This window comes from Aplosporella prunicola (genome assembly GCF_010093885.1).
Source record: "Aplosporella prunicola CBS 121167 unplaced genomic scaffold K452scaffold_141, whole genome shotgun sequence".
Lineage (NCBI taxonomy): Eukaryota > Fungi > Ascomycota > Dothideomycetes > Botryosphaeriales > Aplosporellaceae > Aplosporella > Aplosporella prunicola.
Window position 1 is genome coordinate 1,099 of NW_022983669.1, and position 10,082 is coordinate 11,180.

The following is a 10,082-nucleotide window of genomic DNA, read 5'->3' on the forward strand; positions in this document are numbered from 1 at the left end:
ATTCCAATCTCGACTAACCATTCTGATCCCGCTACACGGTTCCATTTTTCTCGCAGCCGCCGAAAGAGGAATTCACAGGATAACTATGAGATTGACCCAGATCAGTAATGCAATTCAACATCACTTCTTGAACAGACACAGCTATCATGATCACATGCCCCCCGTACAAACAGCTGGACAGTCCTTTACAGCCACAAAGCTGGTCACACGTCGATAAAATGTTTAGCTAAAGGCCACCGGCTTCTTCTGGAGACCCTCCGTGCAGTCCGGTAGTATCAGCTCAGTGGCGTAAAAGCTCTCCCCAGAAAACAAATCAAGGATCTTGGCATCACCGTTCAGCTCTAATGTTCACACCGCTCTGGACGCCATCCATGCATCCGTAGCTGTCTCCGTCTCTGCGCTTGGCCAATCATTATCCAATTAGTGTGATTATAAGCTTGGAAATGTCCCATGGACCAATGTGTCACTGTCTAAACTAATGGCATTACGAGTCGGATCACCGGCATCGACACCCGCTTATGCATAGCCCAAGAAGGGGCTTTCAACAGACACATGCGGGCTGCATGACGACCCGGGCAGCCGATGTAGGAGATTTTTGCGAAAAGACTGTGGCGGCGGACTAGACGGATGCGGCGACGAAGCGACGGTATTGGACGGTGAACGGAACAGTGCTAGCCAGCTCGGCTAAGACCAAAGTCTCAAACGCACCAAGTCTGTGATTCGCGCATAAGGCTGACGTTACCCCGCGCTTTGTGCTCCGCAGGAAGGACCGCCAAGCATTAAATACCCGTGGGGGCCGAGTCGGGATTGCCCCTTGTAAGCGGCAGGGCTTGGCGAATTTGCATGCGAGCAGATACGGACGCCTCAATTCTTGGGCGCTGCGCGGACCGTCGTTCTCGTGGCCCCTACAGGCCACGATGGGTGACGTTCAGGTGATGGGGCGTCCGAGTCTGGACTCAAGGGGTGGGCTGATTTGACCGTTGAGCTGAAGGGACAGCTCGATCAGCTTACCGGCGATTGTTGCACAGAACGTGGTGAGGAGCTTGTCACTCGAGTATTTAAAGGTACGACGGCACTGACTGTTGAGTCTACAATTCAGCAGTCTTTCACTCACTCACTTTGAAAGCCTACATACTCCAGAAAAACCACCGCAACAATGCAGTCCTTCGTCCTCCTCCTCACCCTCTTGCCCCTCGCTTTCGCGGCCCCGGCCGCCCAGGACGCTCAAGCAGCATGCGTCTGCGAGGACGTGTTTTGCATCCAGTCCTGGCCTGAGGTAATTACACCCGCATCTCAGCCCCCCAAAAAGCAAGCACCAAAAGAAAAGCAAACTAACCACCCATCACCCCATCTAGTCCTGCATCTGCGCCAACAACGCCAAAATCGACTGCTACAACAAGTGCGGCGGCGCGTACCCGACGCTGGGGGACTGCAATGCGAACGTTGCTGCTCCCGCGGCCGTGAAGGCCCGCGCCCCCCAGTCCGACCTCAAGCCCGAGTGCGGCAGCCGCGGCCTCCCCAACTGCCCTGCTGGTCAGGAGTGCGTCAAGCTTCCGGGCGCGACCTGTGGCCCCGAATCTGACTGTGGTGGCGTGTGCATTATCAAGGAGTACTTGCAGTGTGGTGGTTTTGCTGGCACGGAGTGCCCGGCTGGTCTGCAGTGTGTCGATGACCCGAGGGATGACTGCGACCCGAACAATGGCGGTTCGGATTGTATTGGTATTTGCCAGTAGGAGGAAGTTTGATGGGTTTGAGAGGAGGTGAGGGACGTGGGCGGCGGTGGCGGGGATGGGGATGTTTGCTCTAAATTTTCCTTCTCGTGTGTGTACGTTCCTTTCTCCGCCCTTTATTTCAATGTTTCCTGTATCTGTTTGCACACTCCTTTGTTACATTAGATACCTACAAATTAAACCTTCACGGTAACATAACCTCCGACACAAGCTCCAAGAAAACTTTCATGGCAAACAAGACATTGTCAGACCGATCCTTCAGTGTAAAGTTGTCTATTATGCGTCTGTCGTGAAACTAGAGCCTCTTGTAATTTGCGTTACATTGGAATGCGTTAAGCTCTTCAGGCACTATCACGATGTTACCAAGGGATAGGTTTAACTTTTCATGCATTGCTGCTGTGCTACCCGGCGAGGTGAGTTGCGGTGCCTGGCCGGAAGAGGATATGCTCATGTTTGTCCGGAAGGTGAGTTCTGCTTTGTAGAAGTAAAGGCATGGGAAGTTGCTTTGGGCTTGAATTATCTATGGTTTATATGATTGTACGGGTGTGCTTGTGGTCCGTTGAAAGTGCATCGCTCACGACGTATTGAAATCAGCCCTTGTCTAAACGAGGTTAGCGGCTGAGCGGCGCAAGACTCTCGATCCTCCCAACGAGGCAGCGAATTTTCAAGGAATCCGCCCAGCAAGGCTCGAATGCGCCATGGAACACGGCCACACCAAGTTTGTTTGACTATCTTCTTAGCTTCTCAGCGTACGCGGAATATCATGTCCGACTGACTAAGCGGCCCCTCCGCATGAAATCTTCCCACTCGGCGAGTCATCACGGCCCCAAATGTCCACCTCGTCCCAACCACAACCGCGGCGCATGCGCTCGCGACGAGCATGCGAGCCATGCCGCGAGCGCAAACGCAAGTGCGACGGCAGCATGCCCTGCGCCATGTGTGTGCGCTTTGAATACGACTGCCACTACCATTCCGCCGGCCGGAAGAGGTTGGCCCTGGATCCTGGCCCGCAGGTCTCGATAACCGATGCGCGTGCCGTCTCGCCGTCCGTCGCCGCCGATTCTGCGCCTTCATCTGTCACGGGCACGCAGTTGCAGTCGCTGGAAGCAAATTCTGGCGCTGCGTTTCTGAGGAAGCTGGCTATGGGCATCGATCCGGCGAACGCGCCCCGGCTGCAGCTCTTTGCTTGGAATCTCTTCAATGGCTCCCGGAAAACCGCTCGGGTGCCTTGCGTCCGGCCGATCGTGGAGATCATCTCTCTGGCCGACATGGAGTCGTTGATTACAGTCTACTTTAACAAGGTCCATCCCTGCTATGGATTTGTGGATCGCGCCTTGGTGGAGCAGCACATGCAGGCACGCTGGGCCACTGCAACACCCACGCAGGAGCCGTACGACGCCGTGCTTTGCGGCATAGCCGCTCTCGGATATTTATTCTCGTGCAAAAATGCCGTCGACGAGGAGCAGGACCTTGTCGAGACGGCCAAGCACATCCTCGAGCAATCGACCACGCAACCTGGTATTGATGCCGTCACGAGCTGGGCCCTCCGCGTGGCGTACCTGCGCATCACGGCGCCGCCACATATCGCGTGGATGGCGAGCTGCACGCTGATGCACACGCTAGAAGCGTCGGGCATCGTGTCCAAGCACGTGACCAACGTGCTCGTGGAGTCGACGCAAGAGGAAAACGCGTCGCCTGAGCTGGTCGGCCGTCTCTGGGGTGTCGCCAACCACCTCAACATCTGGATGTCGTTTGACCTGGGCCGCTCGCGCGTAGTCCTGCACGACTCGCCCAGCGCGATGCCCTCTCCGCGCCCAGGCGACTACATCGCCGAATTGCTCTCCTTGCTCCCGTACTCCGAGTCCCTCGACCCCCACAAAAACGTCGACCTCCTCCAGCTGCGGCGCTCCCTTTCCCTCGTCCTCAGCGGCACGCACTCGATTCCACCATCCGTGCTCGCGCAATCAAACCTCGCGCTCTGCATCTGCCGGCGTCTGCGCGCCCTCGACTCCGCCATATCAGGCGACCTGCTGCGCAAGGTCCTGGACCTGGCGTCCCGCGGCATCGCCGCCGCCCTCGCTATGCTCCGCGAGGGAAGCCCTTGGCACCACGTCGCGAACGTGCCCTTCCAAATCGTGTGCATCCTTCTGGCCATCGACAACGCGGCGTCGCTCGCGCGGCTGAAAGACGCCATCAAGGCGCTCAGCGAGGTCGCGAGGGTGTACGACACGGAGGCAGCGCACGAGGCGCTGAGCACGGCGTGCCTGCTAGTGTTGCTACACCAGCGGCAAAAGGAGCAAGAAGCCAAAGAGCTAGCGAGCGTGCTAGCAGCGTACTCGCCCGCCTTCGACGAGCGCGGCAACGATGGCTACGGGCTGGGCGTCGACGGAGCTGGTGGTGCTGGGAGCGGTGCAGCTGGTGCTGGCGCAGGTGCTGGAGGCGCGGCGGTGGGCGCGGCGGGCGGCGCGGGCGCTGCTACCGGCGCTCCTGCTTGGTTGGAGAATCTGACGACGGATTTCCCGAACTTGCAGGATTTTGATATCGACCAGTTTCTGTGCGGGAGTGGGCAGTGGGACGTGCCGGAGTCGTGGATGTATAGCATTTGAGGGTAATGGTGTGAGGATGCGTGGTAATGATGTTGTTGGTATGGCGCGGTAAGTGCTATCATTCACGGAAGGTCGTCAGGTTTTGGCGTGATGGTAGTTGACATTCATAAGGTCGAGCCTATGTATTATACCCACCGAGTATGTTACTATCTAGGGACTTGTGAGTGGATTCAACCTTATAACTCGGTGCCGGGACGTCATGTATAACGTATAAAGAGGAAAATAGATGAAAAGAATAACGTGAACCGGACGCAGGGTAGAGTAATTCACCAGTAGATTTGCGAAAGAGATAACGCAACAGGCAAGTCAAATACCATTGCAAGAGCCGTGCCTTTTCATTTCTCCAATTAGGCAACCGTTTTTCACCACCAAAGCTGCAAAACCAAGTCTACAGAGTATCCAGACAAGAGAACACTCGTTTAATAATCAGTATCGACGCAGGCAGAACAACGCGTGGATGGAATAAGATTTTAGCTTCATTCTCCGCAACATCCGCGCTTCTCCGCAATGGCCGCTCCTAATCGGCGCGACACACGGCGCAGGATTGGTTCCGCAATATCCGCGATACCCGTCTTTGCCGCTAAATTTTGCGCTTGGCTGACGCCACGTCATTTGAATCCGCCTCTTTGTTGACATGCTGGAATCCGCCGCGGAGAATAGGGGGGAGGAAGATGGGAGTTCTGTTGGGTGGTCTGGAAGTCTGGTGGTCTTTGGCTGGGGCCGAGGAGGGAAAGGGTGGCGGAATAGGGAAAGAAAGAGCATGCATCCGCGTCTTCAGAACTGTTATTCCATCAGAACCGAATTCTGCTGGATAGCTTGATGAGGTTGAAACCAAAAAGATGGATGAAAGGAAGCAGTAGCAACGGCGATATATCGGCAACCCGCAGAGCCCAGGCCGCCGCGCTCCGCAATACCCGCAAACCGCCTCTAACCAAGTCGCCGCACACGCAAAATAAAGAGTTTGCGCAACGGGCGAGCTGAAAAGCCCAGACGGCCGTGATGAGTCAGTCAAACGCGCCAGAATAAAACGCCTCAGTACCGCTCGCTCGCCCGCCCGCGGAGAACCGAACCATTGGAAACCCTTGGGCGAGAGAGACTGCGCGCTTGAGCCGTTCCAGTCAAGCAAGCACTATGCTTCCAGACATAATACCAGAGACGCGCGATCCGAGCATAAGGTATTTGACGAACCCGCTGCGAGTAAGCCGTGAGTGAGGCCGCGGAAATGAGAAAGGGCTAAAGTGCTAATTGGCCTGGCGAGTGCAGCAGCAGTCGCGTGTCCCAGGAGATCAGCGACGAGGCCAAGTCGTTCGAAGGCGCTGGTGGTGGTATTCTGCAGGTTGATCAGCCGTTCCCGTCAATCGGTGGCGGCAAGCCTTTCCCGCCGCAGATCTCTGACCCGGAGGCCTATGCCGTGGATTTTGATGGGCCTAATGACCCTTTGAGTCCGTATACTTGGAGCACAACGCGCAAGTACGTCTCTTTATCTTTTCTCATTCTCTCTCTCAACTCGATCCAAAACCTCATCAATCCGCTGACCTCGCCTTGCAGGTTCTTCACCGCCTGCATCGTCTGCTTCGGCACCTTTGTCGCCTCATTCGACAGCGCGCTCTTCGCCGCCGGCATCAAGCAAGCCAGCGCCGAATTCAACGTCAGCAACGAAGTTGGGATCCTGGGCACCAGCCTCTACGTACTCGGCTTCGCATTCGGGCCGCTAGTATGGGCGCCAGGGTCGGAGCTAATCGGGCGACGCTGGCCCATCATCGTGGGCATGTTCGGGTGCAGCATCTTCACCGTCGCGTCCGCGACAGCCAAAGACATCCAAACGCTGATCATCTGCCGCTTCTTCTCGGGCGTGTTTGGCGCGAGCCCGCTGTGCATCGTGCCCGGCGTGCTGGTCGACATCTACAGCAACGTGTACCGCGGCGTCGCCATCACGCTGTACTCGCTGACGGTGTTTACGAGCCCGTTCGCCGCGCCGTTTATTGGTGGGTTTGTGAGCGCGAGCGTCCTCCGCTGGCGCTGGACGCTGTATCTGCCGGCGCTGCTCGGGTTCCTCGACACGCTGCTGCTGCTCGTGTTCCTGGAGGAGACGTTCGCGCCCTTCCTCCTCGTCGAAAAAGCCTCCCGCATCCGTAAGCAGACAAACAATTGGGCCATCCATGCCGCGCAGGAGAAGGTCGAGTTCGACCTCCGCCGCACCGTGCGCAACTACTTCACGCGTCCGCTGCGCATGCTGCTCACCGAGCCCATCGTCCTGCTGGTGTCGTTGTACATGTCCTTCATCTACGGCCTTGTCTACTGCCTCCTCGAAGCGTACCCCTACGTCTTCGAGGAGGTCTACGGCATGAGCCCCGGCGTCGGCGGTCTGCCGTTCATAGGCCTCATCATCGGGATCCTGCTTTCGCTTGTCTTTATCCTCTCGCAGCATGGCGACTATGTCAAGAAGCTCGCGGCTAATGACAACGTGCCTGTGCCCGAGTGGCGGCTTCCGCCCGTTATTGTGGGCGCTTTTGTATTCACTGCCGGGCTCTTCTGGTACGTTCTGGTTGCCGTCTTTGCTTTCCCGCCCATCGTGTCGATTGTTGTTATTGTTCTTTGTTTACTAATACTGCCGCAGGTTCGCCTGGACGGCCTACACCCCCATCATCCACTGGATGGCGCCAACCGCGTCGGGCGTCCTCGTCGGCTTCGGCCTCTTGTGCATCTACCTGCCCTGCTTCAACTACCTCGTCGATTCGTACCTGCACTTGTAAGTCCCTCCCCACAACAACACCACCACCAACACCCCAACCACCAAAACCCCACCACTAACGCCGCACCTACAGAGCCGCCTCAGCCGTAGCAGCAAACATAATGCTACGCTCATCAATCGCAGCAGGCTTCCCGCTATTCTCCCGCCAAATGTTCGCGAATCTCGGCGTGCAGTGGGCGGGCACGCTGCTGGGTTGTTTGGCGGCGGTCATGATTCCGATTCCGATTGCGTTTAAGATCTATGGGCCTGCTATTCGGGCGAGGAGTAAGATGTCTGCTTGATGCGTGCGTGGGTGTGGGTTGATTTGGACTTTGTATGGCTTTTGTGGGTTTGTGTAAGTTGGGCTGAAGAGAGGGCGTTTGGTGGGCGTTTGGTGGGCGTGGGAGGGAGGGCTCTGCAGAGCTTGCTAAAAGAGGAGGACTGGGGTGGTGTGGGGTTGAGGAAGGGTTATGAGTAATGTGTTTGGGATAACGTTTTAAAGCAGGATTATAGGATGACTAATGGCGCAGGAGATAATCAAAGTACCTGATGGACGAAAGTACACAGTCAGCGAGCTCCGCGCGCTGCACGGCGAGGCCTTAAGTGTGAAAAGGCAAAAAGCACATGTTGAAGCAAGTTTGTTACAGGAGGGAAGAAGGCAGCTGAGCTTACAATGACGGGAAAAAGGTCCTGGAGGAACTTTACTAGTGCTCAAACATCTTTAACGAAGCGCGGAAGAAGCAGCAGCACGGCACGTCATGCAGCCGAATCAGCACCTACAGCAAGCGATGGCAGTGTTGCAGAAGGAATATACGCGCCCGACCTATCGGCGTATGATGCTGAGCACTGCGCGGTGTTGACGGCGAATTGGACGGTGCCGTTGTTGCAGTGAGTGTAAGAGAGAGAGTGTGTGTGTGCGTGCTTGTTTTGGTTTTTGTTGGGCTTGCTGGGGCTTGTGCGTGTGTGGGGCTTAAGTGCGGTGACTTGGTGAGGGAGAGAGCTTTGGGGGAGGGGGGGTGTGGTTGGCTTTTAGAACTGTTGTCAGGCAGCACAGTTGCAGGCGCAGAACCCGCAAGAGTATGAGCGAATGCTGACGACAAGCTCACAGCTTCGGCGACCCCGCCTCAATCATGCTCCCGCAGTTCCAGAACCAGAGCTGCGACCCCTTCACCCCGCGCAGCACGCCCTGCCGCCTAGGCAACTATCCCGCCTACGCCAGCAACGTCAGCTGCGCCGCCGGGCTGCGCCTGCTAGGCGGAGACTGCCCGACCGTGGGCATCGCAGGCGGGTACACGCAAGGCGGGGGCCACAGTCCCTTGAGCTCGACGTACGGGCTGGGCGCGGACCAGGCGCTCGCGTGGGAGGTCGTGACGCCGCGCGGCGAGTACGTCGTTGCGACGCCAGAGGAACATGAAGATTTGTACTGGGCGCTGAGTGGGGGTGACGGTGAAGGCGCACGCGGACGGGGTCGTTGGCGGCGCGAAGCTGGTGTTCAACACTACTGGCGTCGAGAGGGGCGTGCTGACGGACTTGCTCACGACTTTCCACACCACGCTCCCCGCGATCGCGGACTCCGGCGCGCAGGCCATCTACCTGGTAACCAACGCCTCCTTCACCATCACGCACCTCACAGCCCCCAACCAAAGCGCCGCGCAGGTGCGCGCGCTGCTCGCGCCGTTCACGCATGCTCTCGAACGCGCAAACGTGCCCTTCGTCCTCGACGCCACCGCGCATTCGACCTACCTCGACCATTTCTGGCACCACGCCGGCCCCGCGCCCTACGGCTCCTACCCTACCAACCAGGTCCTGTCCGGGCGGCTCGTGCCGCGCAGTCTCGCGACCTCGGCCCCCGACGCCGTCGCCAAAGTCTCATCGCCATCACAGCCTCCGGGCGCGTCGCCGTCAACGCCATCGCCTCGAACATGGACCACGCATCCTCCGCGGCGGGCGCGAACGCCGTGCTCCCCGCCTGGCGCAGCAGCCTGGTGTCGCTCGCGCCGGCCGCGGCGTGGGATCCGGCTGCGCCATGGGAGGACAATATCGCGTTGTCGGATCTGATGACGGAGTTTGTGGACCCGTTGTTGCGCGAGCTGGCGCCGGGCTCGGGTGCTTATCTCAATGAGGCGAATTTTAGAGAAAGCGATTGGAAGGAGAGTTTTTATGGGGAGAATTATGAGCGCTTGTTGGAGGTTAAGAGGAAGTATGATCCGTGTGCGTTGTTGTATGCTACGACGGCTGTGGAGAGCGATGAGTGGAGGGTTGAGGAGGGGGGGCGGCTGTGTAGGGTTTAGACTGGTTGGGTTGGGAGGGAGAGTGGGGGGTTGAGGGTGTGATGGGGTTGGGTGAGGTGGGTGCGCAGGAATTGTGCTTTGAATAGGCAGACAGAATACCTACAGACAGTTGCAGTAAGCCCGGAAAAGGTTCCGAGGCGACATACCTCGTCCCCCCTCTTTATGTCCAAACGTCCTCAAAGCGTCCTCTACCTCAATATCCCCCGCCACCCTTCCTTACTCACGTATCTCTCAGCCGTCCCCTCCCTCTCCCCCATTCCCCCACTCCCTCCCCATCCCAGCACCACCGACGACGGCACCACCGACGGCGGCAGCGTGGTCGGTGTATTCGCCGTCATAGGGAACCGGACGGACGGCGGGGCCGCTGTACGTAGGTCATCCATATCAGCACTGAAGCACAGCGCGGCAAGCAGGCAAGCAACTGTCAGAACCAAAACACACTCACCAGCCACGGCCCCCGCCCCCGCCCGCTCGTGCCGCATGAGCGCCGCGCCGCCCCGGCCCGGCAGGCCCAATGGTTCCTGCATTACATCCGCGCGCGTCTGCCCGGCAGAGACCCTGGACGCCCCAGCACCACTGCTCGCCCCCGCGCCAGCAGCAGCATTATTCGCTCCGACAGGCGACAGCACCGCAGAGACAGTAGCTACCGTCCCGTCAGTCAGTCAGCGCAGACCAAGTCCAAGTCCAAGTCCAGCGCAACGGCCAGAAAAAAAGGAGAAGAAGA

The 10,082-nt window shown here is 58.1% G+C and overlaps 4 protein-coding genes across 4 annotated transcripts; all 4 read left to right on the plus strand.

The window, feature by feature from the left end:
* Window positions 1-1,103: 1,103 nt before the first annotated feature.
* K452DRAFT_293358 (uncharacterized protein) lies at window positions 1,104-1,934 on the plus strand. The gene is made up of 2 exons (XM_033541549.1): window positions 1,104-1,276; window positions 1,356-1,934. Exons 1-2 carry the CDS (start codon window positions 1,157-1,159, stop codon window positions 1,731-1,733), a joined length of 498 nt encoding a protein of 165 aa, XP_033390973.1. The 5' UTR covers window positions 1,104-1,156; the 3' UTR covers window positions 1,734-1,934.
* Window positions 1,935-2,625: 691 nt separating this feature from the next.
* Window positions 2,626-4,507, plus strand: K452DRAFT_293360 (uncharacterized protein). Its single transcript, XM_033541550.1, has 2 exons — window positions 2,626-4,384; window positions 4,448-4,507. The coding sequence occupies exon 1, from the start codon at window positions 2,654-2,656 to the stop codon at window positions 4,334-4,336; it is 1,683 nt and encodes a 560-aa protein (XP_033390974.1). The 5' UTR covers window positions 2,626-2,653; the 3' UTR covers window positions 4,337-4,384; window positions 4,448-4,507.
* A 776-nt stretch (window positions 4,508-5,283) lies between these two features.
* Window positions 5,284-7,644, plus strand: K452DRAFT_40791 (uncharacterized protein). The gene is made up of 5 exons (XM_033546628.1): window positions 5,284-5,511; window positions 5,600-5,806; window positions 5,885-6,871; window positions 6,954-7,085; window positions 7,162-7,644. The coding sequence occupies exons 1-5, from the start codon at window positions 5,468-5,470 to the stop codon at window positions 7,367-7,369; spliced, it is 1,578 nt and encodes a 525-aa protein (XP_033390975.1). The 5' UTR covers window positions 5,284-5,467; the 3' UTR covers window positions 7,370-7,644.
* A 553-nt stretch (window positions 7,645-8,197) lies between these two features.
* K452DRAFT_363271 (uncharacterized protein) lies at window positions 8,198-10,011 on the plus strand (the record flags this gene model as incomplete). The annotated part of the gene is made up of 5 exons (XM_033546562.1): window positions 8,198-8,451; window positions 8,582-8,870; window positions 8,900-9,278; window positions 9,474-9,724; window positions 9,760-10,011. Coding segments are annotated over 5 exons (1,425 nt in total), but the record flags the coding sequence as incomplete, so codon positions are not given.
* Between the last annotated feature and the right edge of the window lie 71 nt (window positions 10,012-10,082).

What these genes read in the sequence shown, in the direction of transcription:
- K452DRAFT_293360 (XM_033541550.1), top strand. Translation starts at nt 2,654, where the DNA reads ATGCCCTGCGCCATGTGTGTGCGCTTTGAATACGACTGCCACTACCAT.
- K452DRAFT_293358 (XM_033541549.1), top strand. Translation starts at nt 1,157, where the DNA reads ATGCAGTCCTTCGTCCTCCTCCTCACCCTCTTGCCCCTCGCTTTCGCG. An exon ending in GCATCCAGTCCTGGCCTGAG is followed by an intron (nt 1,277 to 1,355) that starts GTAATTACACCC and finishes CACCCCATCTAG; the next exon opens with TCCTGCATCTGCGCCAACAA.
- K452DRAFT_40791 (XM_033546628.1), top strand. Translation starts at nt 5,468, where the DNA reads ATGCTTCCAGACATAATACCAGAGACGCGCGATCCGAGCATAAG. An exon ending in ACTTGGAGCACAACGCGCAA is followed by an intron (nt 5,807 to 5,884) that starts GTACGTCTCTTT and finishes CTCGCCTTGCAG; the next exon opens with GTTCTTCACCGCCTGCATCG. An exon ending in GTCGATTCGTACCTGCACTT is followed by an intron (nt 7,086 to 7,161) that starts GTAAGTCCCTCC and finishes CCGCACCTACAG; the next exon opens with AGCCGCCTCAGCCGTAGCAG.